The sequence below is a fragment of the Hyaena hyaena genome, unplaced genomic scaffold (genome assembly GCF_003009895.1).
Source record: "Hyaena hyaena isolate Hyena2069 unplaced genomic scaffold, ASM300989v1 scaffold_44, whole genome shotgun sequence".
NCBI classification, from domain to species: Eukaryota; Metazoa; Chordata; class Mammalia; order Carnivora; family Hyaenidae; genus Hyaena; species Hyaena hyaena.
The window spans coordinates 3,025,528-3,044,606 of NW_024080676.1; the positions used below are offsets into that span (position 1 = coordinate 3,025,528).

The 19,079-nt window shown below is 43.6% G+C and overlaps 1 protein-coding gene across 1 annotated transcript in view; it reads right to left on the bottom strand.

Annotated features, from left to right (window-relative positions):
* The window catches only part of PDLIM1 (PDZ and LIM domain 1), a 52,643-nt gene that overhangs the window by 11,401 nt on the left and 22,163 nt on the right, over positions 1 to 19,079 (bottom strand). Inside the window, exons 3-4 of the mRNA XM_039230292.1 lie at positions 18,098 to 18,182; positions 12,689 to 12,888 (exon numbers count right to left, since the gene is read on the bottom strand). Coding sequence (XP_039086223.1) covers positions 12,689 to 12,888; positions 18,098 to 18,182 — 285 coding nt within the window. The remainder of the gene's footprint in view (positions 1 to 12,688; positions 12,889 to 18,097; positions 18,183 to 19,079) is intronic.

A 19,079-nucleotide genomic window follows, 5' to 3' on the forward strand; every position in this document is an offset into this window, starting at 1 on the left:
AAAAAGCATGTTCTCATTTTTCATATGTAGTAACAATGGAAGGAAGAATTCTATAGCAATCAGTTTGCAAAAATGTAACTGATGGGACTGAGTCACCAGAGAACAAGTAGTTGTGTGGGTTGGTGGTGGGGGTGGGGACTGAAAATTAACCACATTCTTTGAACCCAGTTTTACCATTTTAATAACAAAATACAAGATTTAATCAAACTCGACTCCTTTAAAAAGCAAACAACTCAATGCTGTTGCATTAACTCTATGTTACATTCTTTGTTTCCTAGTCCTGGTTTTTCCCGAGTCACACTTGCTACGGAATGTTTGACATTTTGTTATCACATCATCTAAATGTTTCATAGTTTCTCTCACTCTTTTAGGCTCAGTCCTGAGGACCCCTCTCCCTGTGAGAGCCAGGTGTTCAAGGATGCCAGTGGTCCTTGGGACAAGAAGAAACTCCCCTTAAGTCTGCCTAACAGAGGAAGATTCTGGAAGCCAAGTCTGCTGACCCTGTGTGACCCCCTAGCCCTGCTCCAGCCAAAAGAGTAGCGGGGGTGAAGGTCAGAAGGTCAAAGAGGACAGAGAACAGAAGAACCCTGTCTCTGGGGACATGGATCAGCAAAGCAACCCTGGGATGAAAGTCCATTCCACGGAAATAATGAGGTGACCAGAGTGGGGACATAAGAGGCTCTTTAACGTTTTTAGAACTTGAGCCAGCCCTGGTGCAGCAACTTGATAATCTGTATATAAATCCCAACTAAAATAAGGAGGCCATAAGAAAAAAGTTCCCATGCTGATAAAACCTTAATGGCACATTTTCTCACATAGTAAGTCAACTTTGGTTCTTCCCTAAAACTGCCTATGTATGAGGCAAAGTTTGGCACAAAAAGGGGAATTACCTGAATTATAAGAAGCATCCAGCATAGAACCCGATGTGGGGCTCAAACCCACAAACTGTGAGATCATTACCTAAGCTGACGTCGGATGCTCAACCAACTGAGCCACCCAGGTGCCCCTATATTAGTCATTTCTTAAATTTTTTTAATGTTTATTTATTTTTGAGAGAGAGAGAGAGAGAGAGAGAGAGAAGGGAGGGAGGGGCAGAGAGAGAGGGAGACAGAATTCCAAGCAGGCTCCAGGCTCTGAGCTGTCAGCACAGAGCCCGATGTGGGGCTAGAAGCCACAAAGCATGAAATCATGACCTGGGACAAAATCTGATGCTTAACTAACTGAGCCACCCAAGTGCCCCATTCATTTCTTAATGATCCATCTCCAAAGGCTAGCCTGAGTGGCCTTCTAAAGGCCACTGAGATCACATCACAATCGTTAGCTACTCCATCATCTCTCTCTTTTTTTTAAGTAAGCTCTATGCCCAGGGTGGGGCTTGAACTCACAACCGTGAGATCAAGAGTCACATGTTCTATAGACTGAGCCATCCAGGCACCCCCCAGGCCAGTGGGAAATCTAGACTTCACACTCACCAGGCTGCAATGAGCACTTCAAGTACTCACTGGGGTGGTATCAAAGAAGTCCCAATAGGGAGCCCGTATTTCATCCCTATGCATCTGGAATGAGAAAAGCCTAGTAGAAATTGAGGACTTTAACCACCAACCAGTAGTAACAAGGCCACCACCACTCACCTCCAGTGGTGACAACAGAGGGCATGTCAGGAGCCAGATGTCTCACACCTGTCCAGCAGCAAGGCCTAGGCCTGAGTAACCTCAGGTGCCATGAGAGGCAGGGTGGGGAAACTGGACTTCTACCCCTACGTTGGTTAAGACCACTCCTCAGGAGTGGCAGGATCTGAAACTGGCTATCTAAAAAAGGACTAGAGGGTATACTGATGGCAAATAAGATGATGAAAAGATGTCTGACATCTTTACCCATTAGGAAGGTGCAAATTAAAAGCACAATGATTTATTACTACACACCTATGAGGATGACTAAAATACAGCGACAATACCCAAAGCTAGAGAGGATGCGGATAAACTTGATTATTCAGATACCCTGAGTAGGAATGTAAAATGGTACTCTGTACAAAAAACAGTTTAGTGGTTTCTATAAAATTAAACATGTAACTAACTACATTATGATCCAGCAACTGCACTCCCAGGCATTTCTCCGAAAGAGATAAAAATTTATGGTTACTCAAAAACCTGCTCACAAACGTTTACAGTAGCTTTGGTGGCACCCGGGTGGCTTAGTCAGTTGACCATCTGACTTCGGCTCAGGTCAGCGGTTCATGGTTTGTGAGTTTGAGCCCCACGTTGGGATCTGTGCTGACAGCTTGGAGCCTGAACCGTGCTTCAGATTCTGTCTCCATCTCTCTCTGCCCCTCCTCTGTTCACACTCTTTATCTCTCTCTCTCTCAAAAATAAAAACAAAAAAATATTTATAGCAGCTTTATTTATAACAGCGGAAAACCAGACACAACCCAGATGTTCTTCACTGGGTGAATGGTTAAACAAACTGTGGTCCATCCGTATCATAGAATAAAGACAAATTAGGATAGAGCAACTGGACAGAAGATCAGTAAGGAAACACAGGTTTTGAATCACACTGCAGACTCACTGGACCTATAACAGACTATAAAACACTATACCCAACAACAGCAGAATACACATTCTTCTCAAGTGCACATGGAATATTCTCCAAGACAGATCTCATGTTAGGCTACAAAGCATGAGAAAAAACTTAAAGTCTTAAATTTAGGAAGACTGAAATTGCCAAGTATCTTTTCTGACTATGATGGAATGAAATAAGAAATCGACAGCGGAAGGAAACTGGAAAATATACAAATATGTGGAAATTAAACAGCACACTCCTGAATAACCAATGGGACAAGAAGAACTCACAAGGGAAATTAGAAAGTATTTTGAGACAAATGAAAATGAAAAAAATGGGGCACCTGGGTGGCTCAGTTGGTTAAGGGTCAGACTATCTTACAGCTCATGAGTTTGAGCCCCACATCAAGCTCTCTGCTGCCAGCACAAAGCTTGCTTTGGGATCCTCTGTCCCCCTTTCTTTCTGCCCCAACCACGCTTATTCTCTCTCAAAATAGATAAACTTTTTTTTAAAAATCAGTAAAAAACACAAACAAGTAAGTAAATAAGTACATCTTCAAAAAAAAGAAAATGAAAAAAAAAAATAACATACCAAAACTTATGGGATATGGCAGAAGCTGAGAGGGGACTTTATAGCCATAAACACCTAATTAAAAAAAAAGAGCAATCTCAGGTAAGCAAACTTTACATCTCAAGGGAGAAGAAAAAGAACTAAAGCCAAAGTTAGCAGAAGGAAGGAAATAATAAAGAGCAGAGCAGAAATAAACAAAATAAAGAAGAGAAAAACAATAGAAACCCATCAACAAAACTAAGTTTTCTTTTTTAAAGATCAACAAAATTGGGGTGCCTGGGTGGCTCAGCTGGTTAGGCGTCCAACTTCAGCTCAGGTCATGATCTCACAGTTTGTGAGTTCGAGCCCCGTGTCGGACTCTGTGCTGCTTCAGATTCTCTGTCCCCTTCTCTCTCTGCCCCTCCTCTGCTTGCACTCTGTCTCTGTCTCTCTCTCTCTCTTAAAAATAAATAAACATTAAAAAAAAAATAGGGGCTCCTAGGTGGCTAAGTTGGCTGAGTGTCCGACTTCAGCTCAGGTCATGATCTCATGCTTTGTGAGTTTGAGTCCTGCATTGAGCTCTGTGCAGACAGCACAGAGTCAGGAGCCTGCTTTGGATTCTGTCTCTCTTTCTAAAATAAACAAACATTAAAAAATAAATTAAAAAAATTAAAGAGCAACAAAATTGACAAACGCTTAGCTAGACTAAGAAAAGAAGGAAGACCAAAATAACAAAAAAAAAAAATCAGAAATGAAAGAAGAGACACTACAATGAAAAGGACAGAAATAAAAAGGATCATAAGGATCATAAGAGATCTTTATGAACAATATGCACAAACTGGATAAGCTAGAAGAAACAGATAAATTCCTAGAAACATACAACCTACCAAGATGGAGTAATGAAAGGAAAACACGTGGACCTATAATAAATAGCAAGGTTGACTCAGTAATCAAAAAACCCAGGACTAGATGGCTTCATTGGAGAATTCTCCCACACAATTAAAGAAGAATTGACACCAATTCCAAATAATTGAAGAGGACGAAACACTTTCAAACTCATTCTATGAGGCCAGCATTACCTTTATACCAAAACTAGACAAGAAGGTACACCAGGAAAATAAAACTACAGACTATTATTCCCAATGAGCATTGACGCAAAATCCACAGTAAATGGAAAATGACTATACACCATGACTAACTGGTATTTATTTCTAGAATGCAAAGATGACTCAACATACAAAAATCAATCAATGTAGGGGCACCTGAGTGGCTCAGTCAGTTAAGAGTCTGACTCTTGATTTCAGCTCAGGTCATGAACACATGGTTTGTGAGTTTGAGCCCTACATCGGGCTCTGCACTGACAGTGCAGAGCCTGCTTGAGATTCTCTCTCTCCTCTCTCTCCCTCTCTCTCTCTGCCCCTACCCCTCTCATGCACTCCCTCTCTGAAAATAAATAGATAAACTTAAAGGAAAAATAAGTCTTGTTTAAAAAAATCAATCAGGGGCGCTGGGGTGGCTCAGTCAGTTAAGCATCCAACTTCGGCTCAGGTTATGATCTTGTGGTCCTTGAGTTCAAGCCCCACATCAGGCTCTGTGCTGACAGCTCAGAGCCTGAGGCCTGCTTCAGATTCTGGTCTCCCTCTGTCTCTGCTCCTTCCCTCATATGTGTGCACACTCTCTCTCTCTCTCTCAAAAATAAACAAACATTAATCAAAAATTTTTAAATCAATGTAATACATGTCATTAACGGAATGGAAGACAAAAACCACAAGAGCATCTCAATTATTAAAAAAAAATAAAAACCATGTGGGGCGCCTGGGTGGCTCATTTGGTTAAGAGTCTGACTTCAGCTCAGGTCATGATCTCACGGTTCATAGGTTCGAGCCCCGTGTTGGGCTCTGTGTTGACAGCCAGCTCAGAGCCTGAAGCCTGTTCGGATTCTGTGTCTCCCTCTCTCTGCTCCTCCCCTGCTCACGCTGTCTCTCTCTCTCAGAAATAAATAAAACATTAAAAAAAAAAACAACCCATGTGACAATAGTCAACATATTTTCATTATAAAAACACTAAGCAAATCAGAAATAGAAGGAAATTACTTCAATGTAAAAAAAGTCATGTATGACAAGACCACAGTTAACATCATGCTTAGTGGTAAAAAGTTGAAAATTTTTCCTCTGAGATCAGGAATAAAACAAGGATATCTCTCTCTCTTTTTTTTTTTTTTTAATATTTATTTGTTTTTGAGAGAGAGAGAGAGAGCACAAGCAGGGGAGGAGCAAAGAGAGAGAGGGAGACACAGAATCCGAAGCGGGCTCCAGGGTGTGAGCTGTCAGCACAGAGCCCAACATGGGGCTTGAACTCACAAACAGTGAGATCATGACCTGAGCTGAAGTCAGACGCTCAACCAACTAAGGCACCTAGGCGCCTCAATCTCTACTCTTAACCACTTCTACTCAACATAGTACTGGAAGTACTAGCCTAAGCAATTAGGCAAGAAAAGGAATAAAAAAAATTTCAAATTGGAAAGGAAGAGTAAACTTATCTGTTTACAGATGATCTTTTATAGAAAATCCTAAAGATTTTCCACAATAAAAAATTTTTTATTTCCACAAACAAAAACATTGAAACATTGTTAGAATGGAGAAATTCAGCAAAGCTGCAGGCTACAAAATCAATACACAAAAGTCAACTGTGTTTCTATACACTGACAATGAACAATCCGCAAAAAAAAAAAATTAAGAAAACAATCCCATTTACAATAGCATCAAAAGAATAAAGTCTTTGAGAATAAACTTAACCAAAGAGATGAAAGACCTGTACACAGAAAACTACAAAACACTGATGAAAGAAATCAAAGAGGACACAAATAAATGGAAAAATATCCATGTTTATGGACTGGAGAATTAATAATGTTAAAATGTCCAGAGGCACCCATGCTGGTGGAGCATGGGACTTTTTTTTAACATTTATTTATTTTTGAGACAGAGAGAGACAGAGCACAAGCTGGGGAGAGGTGCAGAGAGAGAGGGAGACACAGAATCTGAAACAGGCTCCAGGCTCTGAGCTGTCTGTCAGCAAAGAGGCTGATGCGGGGCTCGAACCCACAGACCACGAGATCATGACCTGAGCTGAAGTCAGACGCTTAACCAACTGAGCCACCCAGGCGCCCAGAGCATGTGACTCTTAATCTTGGGGCTGTAAATTTGAGCCCCACATTGGGTGTAGAGATTACTTTAAAAAATGTTAAAGTGTCCATATTACTGAAAGCAATCTACAGATTCAGTGCAATCCCTAACAAAAACTCAATGACATTTTTTTTTGTAAAAATAGAAAAAAAGCAACCTAAAATTCGTAAGAAATCTTAAAGGGACCCCAAACAGCTAAAACAATCTTGAGAAAGAAAAGCAAAACCAGAGGGATCACATTTCCTGAGGTCAAAACACATTAACAAAGACAGATGTATAGATCAGTGGAAGAAAATACAGAGCCCAGGAAAAATCCCTGGCAAATATAGTCAAAATGATCTTTGATAAGGATGTCAAGATACACAATGAACAAAGGACTGTTTCTTCAATAAATGGTTTGCGAAAACTGGGGATCTATATATATAAAAGAATGAAAATGGAGCTTTATCTCACCATATACAAACCAACTAAAAAATGGAGTAAAGACTTAATATAAGACCTGAAATCATTAAAATCCTAGAGGAAAACACAGAGGTAAAGCTTTCTGACATCAGTCTTGGAAATGATTTCTTGAATTAGCACCAAAGGCACGGGCAACAAAATCAAAATCAGACAAGTGGGAGTATTTAAACTTTTTAAAAAATCTTCTCAACAGCAAAAGAAACTATTATTAGTGAAGAGGCAATCTATGGAATGGGAAAAATATTTGCAAATCATATATTTGATAAGGGGTTAATATCCAGAGTATGTAAAGGATCCCTACAACTCCACGACAAAAAAACCAAATAACCTGATTTTTAAAATAAGCTAAGGGCTTGAATACACATTTCTCCCAAAAACATACATACTGGCCAGCAACCATATGCAAAGTTATAGAAGAGCCACTACCAAAACACACACACACACACACACACACACACACACAAACAACCACACAAAACAAAACAAAAAACACCACAAATGTTGCTAAGGAGGGAGAAACTGGAACCCTGTGCCCTGTTGATGAGAATGCAGAATAGTACAACACTACGGAAAACACCAGGAGATTCCTCAAAAAATAAAAAAGAAAATTACATGATCCAGCAATCCCATTTTTGGGTGGCTAGCCAAAAGACTTAAAATCAGGATCTAAAAACGATATTTGCATACTCATGGTTATTGTAACACTATTCACAATAGCTGAGGGGTGGAAGCAACCTGAATGTCCATTGACAGATGAATGGATAATCCAAGTGTGGTACAGACAATGGAAGATTACTGAGTCTTAAAAAAACATCCTGTCATAGGCAACAACATGGATGAATCTTGATGACATTATGCTGAGTGACATAAACCGGTCATAATACGACAAATACTGCATGATTCTACTTATATGAGGTACCTGAAGTATGTCACTCTTAGAAACAGAGCAGGAGGGGAGGGTGGTGTTGTTCAATGGATACAGTATTTGTTTTGCAAGATGAAAAAGTTCTAGAGACCTGTTGCACAAAGATGTGCATATCATTACCAGTCCTTTACACTTAAAAATGGTTAAGATGGTATATTTTATTTTTAAAAAAATTTTATTTTTAAATAATCTCGATACCCAACATGGGACCTGAACTCACAACCCAGAGATCAAGACTGAGTCAGCCAGGTGCCCATAAGACGGTACATAAGTATTTTTTTTACCACAATGAAAAAAAATCCTTAGAACGGGGGTAAAAAGTTACTATTGGTACAACCTGAATAAATCAAATAAATTTCCAATGAACAATGCTAAATTAAAAAAAAATCCAATTCCAAAAAATCACATCTTGCATGAGTCCATCAAAATACCATTCTTGAAATAGCAAATGTATAGAAATAAATAGAATAGGGGGTTTCCAGGGGTTTAGGGGTGTGGGGGAGGTTGGATGTGGCTATAAAAGAGTGACATGAGGGATCCCTGTAGTGATGGAAATCTTCTCTATCTTGCCCATATCGATGTCAACATTTTAGTTTTGATGCTGCACTATAGTTTTCAAGGTGGTACCACTGAGGCAAACTAGGTAAAGGGTATAGGGGACCTCTATTATTTCCTATAACTGCATGTGAATCTATAATTAAAATAAACAGTTTAATTACATTTAAGGAATCTTTTCCCCACATGATGGAGGTTAAGTGCTAACTGGAAATAATGTAGAGATAGGTTTTTGATGCATGATTTTTATGTAAGTGGGGATAAAGGATGCAGGCTGACTCAGACTACACTTCATGTGTGAGATGCCTCAACTCGGTTACCCCACTGCTCACCAAAAAATGCAGTACTGAGAAACCCTACATCATCATTGTTGGAAAAGGGGCCTAGCCAGAATGCTCCTTACATTTTAGTCTTCAAAGGCCTGGATGTTGGACCTGTAATAAGAAGCCAGAGGAGTAATTATGGGCACCAGGACAGGACCCCAGACTCCAGAGCCAGCTTTCTGTGGGCCGCGGGCAAGTTTAGCTAGGTGGCAAACAGCCACCTTCATGACAGAGATTTTCTTCTGATCCAGCTCTGAATGCGTCAGGATTAATATCATCTCTCTGATATCATCTGAGTAGAGAACAATGCACCCCTTTCTTCCCCCTGCACCTGCTTAGATACAGGCCTTGTAAGAACATGGGGGGGACACAAGAGCTAGTGTGTTTGGAGTAGGGTGTTGGCGAAGGGAGCCCAACCATCAATCCATGAAGAGGCCACCACTCCATCAAGAAGGTAATGAACGGTATTAGTTGGCCTGACTGAAGCCACAATGCTGGAAAGACAGAATCTACTGTAAGTCACACCAAAACCTTCTCCATGTTTCTCTGCATGCTTCTGCCCTTCTGGAGCCTCAAGTACTCAAAAGTGATGGGTATGGAGTCCTCACGGGCAGTAAAATCAGGACTAATTGGCAGGCCAGGTGCTGTGTGGGGGTACTTTTGCACATCTCACTGCATTCTCTGAATAGCTTGCTGGTGAGGTAGGTCATTGAGGTACATTACGTGCACCTGACAGATGGGGAGGCTGCATCTTAGAGAGGTTGCAGGGTCTGCCTAAGTTAAGAAGCCTACTTGGAATACAAGGGCTCTCTATCTACGAAGCCTGTACCTCTTGGAAAGTATCAAGCGGCATCACATCTACAAGGAAATACAGGCTGTGAATCACCAGAAAATGGCTAGAGCCCCTAAAATCAGTTGAAAGAGGTCAGAGGGCAGGTGAAAGCTTTCAGCTGAACATAGCAACATTTCCCCCACCCACCTGGCACACAGTAGGCACTCACCAAATGAGCATTAGGCTGAACCGACCCAAAGGCTCTCCCACCCAGCTGTGTGTGCTGGGAGGCCAGGCGGCAGCCGGGGCCCTCTCGCCTGACATGCTAGTTTAGTTTGGAAACGGCAATGCTGTCTGCATTCTTGTCACATGGGGATGCGGCCCTGGGCCACCCTGTGAGACAGGGAGCCACACACACACACTAGGCTGCTTTGAAGTGCATGGGACAAAGAAACTCAGAGTGAGCCCCAGGGAATCAGTGATGACCTCAGACACAAAGTATGAAGTGAGCCAATTGTGGAACCTCTGAATTTTACAGACTAAACAGTGGGGGTGAGTGCATGCCTGGGACTTCTGCTGATGGAGCAAGCAAGTTGCCCTGCGGCTGCTGGGCACGCAGGACAATCTTTCTCTGCTGAGAATGCACACGTGGTCTCTCTGGAAGCAGGCTAGTACGCAGAGCCCCGAGATGGGCAGCATCGCCCTTTCAGGCACTGCCTTTGCCACAGACTGCTGGTATTCCCACTGTCTCTGGATTCATCTTCAAAGTGTTTAGAATGATGCAGAAGCTGGGCCCCCTCCGCTGCTCGAAGGAGACTCTCAATAGAAGACTCGGAGCCTGCTGCAGCCATGAAGTCTGCGACAGCAGGGCACGGGGGCTAGAGAAAAGGCTTGCAAGTGTCCAGACCGTTTCAGACTTAATTATTTCAGATTGGAGGCGGAGGGCAGGCGGGGAGCATGAAAGAAGAAAGAAGACATTAATGAAGGAATAACCGCCAAGGCCATACTAAAAATACTTCCCAGGCACATACTTCTCCCAATGCATAGCAGCTCTTTCAATTAAGGATGTGTCATTTCCTGGGTTATTAAATCCAGATCACAGAACATTCTGCTCTAGGACAGTAAAAGAGAGTCACGTTCTCAGCCTCCCCCAGCACCAGAGCAGCAAAAAACAAGGATCATGGCCCTTGGTGTTCCCGTCACTGGGCTCTCAGTGGAGTTGTTTGAAAGCAAGCTTCCATTCAGAGTGTGTCTATGGAAAGCTCGGGGGACCCAGCATGGCGCTCTTTCTCAGATACCCCCAAATTCCCCCATAGTCACTTTGAAGGACATCATCATCTCAAGCCACTAAGGCACTGCCAGAATCAGAATTTGGGGGAAAAAGAAGCATTAGTAGCCACTTTGCCTCAGTTACTACAATAAACGTCAATAACCTCGAACAACTTGTAAAGCTAACGGCATCTGGCAAAAAATCTCCTCTACTAGACTCTAAGAAACTTAAAAGGAAATTGCAGAGCCTTTCGGCACTGGGCACAGGGACCTGCATGCAGTGGGTACCCAGCAATGTCCATCTCCCTTTCTCAGGGAGAGGGGGGCTATATGCACGGTATGACCAAGGAGCCCTCACTCAAGAGGGATCCCCACAACAGCCCTTTCCAAACAGTTAAGTAGTCTGGAAACTCTCTTGCCTTCACACCTCACCTAACTTGCCTCTGAAGCAATGCGTTTGCAATTTAGTCACCCTAAGAGCCAGGCAGACTCTTGTTAAAGGTGAACTGGGGAGAAACTGAACAGCCAAATGGGCTTCACGGCTAATAATAAGAACAGAGGATTTTAAGCAGGAAAGATCCTCAGAGATCGGACGAGGTCTGGACTACATGGTATTTTCCAACAAATGTGACTGTCACCAACATTTACACATCATGGAGTTTCAGGGGCGTCTGGGTGGCTCTGTCACTTAAGCATCCAGCTCTGGCTCAGGTCATGATCTTATAACTCCATGAGTTTGAGCCCCATGTCGGGCTCTGTGCTGACAGCTCGGAACCTGGAGCCTGCTTCAGATTCTGTGTCTCCCTCTCTCTCTGCCCCTCCCCCACTCACGCACTTGCTCTCTCACGTGCACTCTCTCTCTCAAAAATAAATAATAACTTTATTTTTTAAATTTTAAATCAAGGGGTTTCAGATAAAGAAGAGGCTTTCTGGCTTCTGTTTCAGTGAAATTAATCAGCAGAAATTAATGAGCAGAGCTGCTGGAGCCACCGTGGGGGTGCTGCGTGTCCAGCTGCTTCCAGGCCACCCTGCTCCCCCGTGTCTCCACTCCGAGCTCTGGCCTCGGGTCCTTATCTTCCCTGCCACATTCAGGCATGGCAGGTGGCAACTCGGGACCTACTCTATCCCTTTTTAACCCACAGAGACAGAACTGGTCCCACTCCTATTCTCCATCCTCAAACCCAGTTCCTTTGCTATGGGCTGCAGTATCCCCATGTTTCCAGATTCATCTTCAAAGAGTCCAGGATGGAGCGGACACTGGGGCCCCTCTGCTGGGAAGCCACAGGATACTTCAGATAAAGACTGAGACTGGTGACAGGAGGGGACAGGTCTCCCCAGCCCTGAGAAAGCTGTTTCCTTAGACCTCTCTACCCTGTCCACCGCAGCCCTCCTCTCCCCTGTGTCTGCCCCAGATCAAAACCGGTTCCAGCAGACACACATTTACATCCTCACAACCTTCTATTATTTCCAGTGGGCCACTGTGGGGAAAAAGGCAAACACTGGTCCACAAACACTGCATCATGAAGCACTCAGCCTTTGCTCAGATCAGATGGTGAACACAAGCAGAAACCCCGAACTATAAATAATAAAGAATATCTCAGGGGGTGCCTGGGTGGCTCATTCAATTGAGTGTCCGACTCTTGATTTCAGCTCAGGTCATGATCTCATGATTTGTGAGTTCGAGCCCCGCTTGGGATTCTCTCTCTCCACCGCCCCTCAAAATAAACAAAAAATATCTCAGGAATCAGTAGGGCTGTCAAAGAAAGAATATGGTCGCTGAGAAGATGATGACGACTAGAGAAATCAGGGAAATAACAACATAGGTCTTGGTGAATAATCGACTGGTTTGTACCAAATACAGTACGAGAGAGTTTACATGTTACTTCTTATGTTCACAACAACCCTATGAGGCAGGTGGTATTTGCCCCGTTTTTAAAGATAAGGAAAATGAATGCAGAAAGAACAGTGCTAAAGTAGACAGTTTTCTCTCTGGGCTGGTGGCTCAACCCCTTTCCACTCATCTGGATGAGCCTGGTCCTGCCGTGAACAGCCTTTTCCAGGACTGGCCTGTGGGGGAATCCGAGGGCCTACTTACGCTCTGCCATTCGTCTCCTGCCCACTGGCTGCTGTCTTGGACTCCAAGGCGTTGTTGAAGTTGGAAATGTTTTCAGAGGAATAGAGGCCAGCTGGGTTGTTGTACTGGTTTGTGATGACCCTGGGGGCAGAGCTGGTGGCCGGTGAGGCAGTAAAGGGCACAGCACTCCGGTTGTGGGCGCTCCCTATGTGCGGGACCTCCTGCAGGCAGAGATCACAGGAGAGATCAAGGGGCGCTCAGTGCACACCCCTGAGGGACGGTGCAGGCTGAGTGCCAGAAAGAAAGGTGTTCTGTTGGGCTACGGTGGCCCTGGTTCAACAGGGCTCTGACATGCCCACAAGACACGCAATGACCAGGGAAATCTGAAGACGGGCATGTGGGTTTCGCACACCAGTTCCGCCTTCTTGTTCTCCCCCGAGGCCCAGGCAAGCCTGACCTGCTGCGAAGCACCCCTGGACACAACACCCCTAGATGCCTTGGGCTGTCATGATCCAAGCTGGAGCTTAAAGGCCCTTTCAGGGCACATTCCAAAGGGATTACGGTACAAGGGAGAGAAGAACAGGCAGGCGCTTGGGGCAGTGCGGAGCAGATGATAAAAGGTGGAGACAAATGCCCTACAGCTGAGCTGAGCGGGTTAGACAAGCAAGATAAGAGGGAGCCTGTGGGGCCACAGGGCAAAGCCACTGCTGAGGACTCAAGCAGGAAGGGGTAAAAGGAGTTCAGGATCTGCAGTTTCTTGTAGGAGAAGGACAAGGCTCCCCAGATGGAAGGCAAGGGGATACTTGTTACAGGGGTGGTGCCCAGGGGAGCTGCTGGGAAGTACTTTGAGCTCCTCTGGGCTCATCCCCCTCTTTCTGTAATTTGAGACAGCGCCCTCCGCCCAGGAGCCAAGGATAATTCCTACAGCTACAGGAGCTCAGAGCTTCTTTACAAAACGCCCCCAAAACTTTTTGCACTAACATTCCTGTTTTTAAAAATGGGCATGGAGGAGGGCACTCGTGGGGATGAGCACTGGGTGTTATGTGGAAACTAATCTGACAATAAACGATTTGAAAAAAAAAAAAATCATGGATTTTCTGACAACTCAGTCAGGAAGGTGCTTTCTGCACGAATGTTCTGGACCCACCCAACAGCACACTGTGCAGCTACTAAACTTGACACGCACCATATTTTCTGTGTTCCCCAACACAGAACCTTCCTGAACACTGGTCCCCTTCTTAATACTCAGGCCCAGAACAGCTGATCCCAAAAGAGTTCCAGTCTTCTGTCTATTGCTCTTCCTTTTTTTTTTTTTTTAAAAGTTTAATTCATTGTATACTGATTTTTTTTTTTAACAATTATTTATTTTTGAGAGAGAGAGAGAACATATGCGCACAAGCAGGGGAGGGGCATAGAGAGAGGGGACAGAGGATCCAAAGCAGGCGGACTGCTGATGCGGGGCTCGAACTCACAAATGGGGAGATCATGACCTGAGCTGAAGTTGGACTCTCAACAGACTGAGCCACCCAGGCACCCCTCACTGTGTACCGATTAAAAATAAAAAACAAGAGGGGCGGCTGGGTGGCTTAGTCGGTTAAGCGTCTGACTTTCGCTTAGGTCATGATCTCGCGGTTCGTGGGTTCGGGCCCCGCGTCGGGCTCTGTGCTGACTGCCAGCTCAGAGCCTGGAGCCTGTTTCAGTCTGTGACTCCCTCTCTCTCTGACCCTCCCCTGCTCACACTGTCTCTCTCTCTCTCTCCTAGAAATAAATAAAACATTAAAAATTTTTTTTAATAAAAAAAATAAAAAACGAGAAAATATTTTTATGATTGAGATTTATGATTTATGATTGAGATTCTTTTTCACTATTCAAATAGGCTTCTTCTTCAATAAGTCAGAACCAGTGAGGTTTTAAGGCACAAATTACATTCAGTAGACTTTGTCCACATTGGACAAAGGCTAACTACACACAAGTCATTCACAAAGGGGGAAGTATAACCAGGTAAGGAAGTGACTTTAGCAAGGATACATGGGTGGCTCGGTCAGTTCAGCGTCCAACTTTGGCTCAGGTCCACAATATCACAGTTTGTAAGTTCAAGCCCCACCGTGGGCTTTCTGCTGTCAGTGTGGAGCCCACTTCAGATCCGGTTTCCCTCTCTCTCTGCTCCTACCACTCACTTGCTCTCTCTCAAAAATAAACAAACATTTAAAGAAAAGAAAGAAAATGACTTTATCAGCAATCAAAGCATGGTTAAGTAAATTTTATGGCCCAACTGCCATGAGGAATAATACGTAGTCGTTAACAGCAGGGGACGTGAAAAAGGTTGGTGGTCTGGGACTTTGGCCCACGTCAGTGACTGCACTATAGCACTGAGGGACAGACATACAGCTGCAGCCAGGGACGCAGTTCTGTCCTCCCCTCTGTCTCCACAGCAATTCCAAGGGACAACACAGGATGCTGAGTACCAAGGAAGATTCCTATTGTTTTGTTCTGCTCAAATTTCCCCATCACTTCCTCTCTGGCTATGGGCAAGTTACACCTCTCTGAGGCATTTCTCATCTTTACGTGGAAGTGAGTAAAGCCTTCTCTCACAAGCATTTGGTGTGACCTATCAGTGCACCAACCACAGTGACTGCCACACAGCAGACATTCAAGCAGCATGTGGTCCCTTCTCCCTCCCTCGAAACACATTTCCAGTTAGAATGGAGAGTCAATTGAAAATTATTCTGGTTGGAAATTCTGATCTTTCACTTTATAGAGAGTCTTCTGAGAATGTATCCGTTTTGTACATAAAAGGAATATCTCTAACCCCATGTGAATACTGGTCCTTCCAGAAGTCAGGCGGTTAATTCAGGGCCTGCCTTTTGGAATGGATGATGTAATTGTTTGGGCTTTGTATTTATCAGTCTCCAAGGAAACTGAATAATGAGGAAATATAAACTAGGTGTGTAACTACTCTGACCTCAGATAAGCTGGGGTGGCGGTTGGCATTACATGAACTAACAGATCTTTTAATTATAGATGAACTCTGTTCTTACTCATTCCTTTATTTTAGAATGACTGGAAGTGAAAGGCTTTGGAAAAAGGAGAGTGGGAAGTTTTTCAGAGAACAAAGAATTACTGGAATCAAAAGAAAAATATACTCAAGTTAGATCTTAAAGTATCTGAGAATTTTTTTAATTCTTTTTTTGAAGAAGAGAACTACCTTCAAAATATTAATAAAGGAACCAGAACATAGGCTTAACGATGAAAATTCAAGCATGAGATATAAAAAGTGTAATTGAAATGGAAGGATTCCCTTATTTAAGTGAAACATAAGACTTTAGGTAGACCAAATCAAAATAAAACCATTCCTTATGTATTATAAAATATATGACAACTTAGCACATTGATAACTTAACATTTATAGTAAATTCAGCAAAGTAGCTATGAACACCTTGGGAAACTGGAAATAACAGTGGCACATTTAAAGTTAGTTTGCATGCAGAGCCTAGCTGGCTCAGTAGGAAGAGCGTGTGACTCTTAATCTCAGGGTCATGAGTTCGAACCCCACGTTGAGTGTAAAGATTACTAAAAATAAATAAACTAGGGAAGCCTGGGTGGCTCAGTCGGTTAAGCGTCCGACTTCAGCTCAGGTCATGATATCACAGTTTGTAAAGGGTTCGAGCCCGCATCTGGCTCTGTGCTGACAGCTAGGTCAGAGCCTGGAGCCTATCTTTGGATTCTCTGTCTCCCTCTCTCTCTGATCTTCCCCTGCTTGCGCTGTCTCTCTCTGTCTCTCAAAAATAAATTTAAAAAAACATTTAAAAATTTAAAATAAATAAATAAAAAACTAAAAAAAAATTAGCTCCTATGGCTGCCAGTTTACGACTGAGTGCCATTCTATGAGCATTCCTCATAGGAGCTGAACAGAAGAACATGTTCAGGCCAGTTGTGAAATGCCAGATTCAAAATGGTCCTTAATGTAACTCTTAGAATTTCTTGAGTATGATTTTTATTATATTAATGCAAAAAATGTTGTACGCCTACATTTTGGAAATTTTAATGGATACCTTTGAGAAAATACGACTTACAAACAACCACTCATTTATTTACACCAACGTACTCTGTGAGTTCATATTCATAGAAGCTTCTGTCATATATAAAGGAGAGCTAGCTATTTGTTACCTCTTTTCTTTGTATCTCGATTCATCATCGTGCCCCAAGCTTTTTTAGAAAAAAAAATTAAAGTTCAAATCTTCAATTGGGGTTAAATGCATAACAATCACACATCAGTCTAAGAGAAATTTCAAGAGCCATTATCAATTTATTTGTTAACTTATTTATTTTTTAAGATTTTAAGTCAAGCAATCTCTACACCAACATGGGGCTCGAACTCACAACCCTGAGATCAAAAGCCACATGCTCCACTGACTGAGTCAGCCACGCGCCCGTTTATTAACTTATTATTAATAATCCATTAACTTATCCAAGACGCACACTTTGTAAAAAGTCAGACACAAGGAATTTTACAAAAATGTTCTAAAGATTCTTAAGTTTTTTCCACTTATTTTTTTTAAGTTTACTTATTTGAGACAGAGACAGCATGAGTAAAGACACGTAGAGACAGAGGATCACAAGCAGGCTCTGTGCTCACAGCTCAGAGAACAGAGCCTGCTGTGGGGCTTGAACTCATATCGCATGATCATGACCTGAACTGAAGCCAAGAGTTGGACAGTTAACTGACTGAGCCACCCAGGGACCCCTCCCCTTATTTCAAAATACCCATTTACTGTAGATAATTTAGAAGATCCAATTAAGGAAGAAAGAAATAAAATCACTTACAATTGATTTGTTTACAAATATGGGATCTTTAGACAGTCTACTGTCCTCAGAAATTCTATTTGGCTGACACACTGTGCACGGATTGCCTAGCACAGTTTCAGTCTGAAGTGTCACTTTATTTTAGTGATTTTAGGGTCTCACTGAAACAAAACTGGAGACTTCCATCGCAAGGCTCAAGGAAACGAGAGAGCAGGGTCCAGGGAGGAGAGGCAGAGTTACAATCATGATCTTTCTCTAGGTTCCTGGCCTCAGGACCCACGCTTGTGTTCACCCTGGTACGACTGGCACATATCTGAAATCCACGGGGAGCTGAGCCAGCTTCTTTCCTTCACACAGTGCTGCCACCCTACTCTACACAGGAAAGCTTCCACCCGCTTCCTGAATCGCTTCCTACATTCTGTGTCCAGCCCTGGCGTCACTGCCTTGGGGCTTTCCAGCTCTTTCCTCCTGAGTTCCCTTACGGGAAGAAGTGAACAAGAGCCAGGTCCCAGGGTTATCGGTGGAGGGCTCTCCTGACCCTGGCCCAGGCCTCCAGGGCAAGAGTGTGCTAAGCTGTGTCAAAGGCAGACAAGGCAGGAGAAGTGGCAACGGTGAACGAGTACTTACTTGGGGTTCAGAGGCTAAATTCATCTTGTACGGATGACGTTTCCCTTCCTCTGTCACCAGGGGAGACCAGATTTTTTGTTCAGACCTGCAACAGATTGACAAAGTTGTTTCATTCGTGCTAAATCACATATACTAAAAACAGGATGGGAAAATGCCCTCTGTTGCCTGACCTCTGCGCCCTTAAGCAGCACTCTGCCTGCCACCTGCCTTCCCCTCTGTTTGCCAGGAGGGTAATCTTCCTAAAGCACCGATCTGAAGACGTCTTGTCTGACGGCTTCCCTTGGGGCACAGACCTCTTCCAGCCTCATCTTCCACCACTACACTGTGTCACTGACCCCCAGCCACATCGGCCTCCTCTACAATCTTGAGCAGCCTCATGCTGCCCTACCTCTGCTGGACAGAAAGAGCTTCTCCGTTACCCCTCCCAGTGTTCTTGAGCCAGACCGGGGAACCGACTTACTATGTGTGATGGCTGGCTGGCCCAAATAAAAGTGATGCTTCCCTTCTTGAGTGTGCAAAGGATTTCTTTGTACTGATCACACAGCATAAACCTCAGTCTAGTCTCAGCTTTCATTAGTGTAAAATGAAATAGAATATTTATGCTTATCCTGTATTGCCAGAGTGCCAAGCACAGGGCCAGATCCAAGGCACACTGTTGAATTTGTTGGTAAATGAAGAATAATAATAAAAGAATGAATAAATGACTTGGAAAGGATTTGGACTAAGGTAGAAATAGAGAGGAGAATGAGGAACAAATGTGCTTTTGAGGGTATAGAAAAAAGTGGTGCGCGGGGCGCTTGGGTGGCTTAGTCGGTTAAGCGTCCGACTTTCGCTTAGGTCATGATCTCACGGTTCGTGGGTTCGAGCCCCGCGTCGGGCTCTGTGCTGACTGCCAGCTCAGAGCCTGGAGCCTATTTCAATCTGTGACTCCCTCTCTCTCTGACCCTCCCCTGCTCACGCTGTCTCTCTCTCTCTCTCTCTC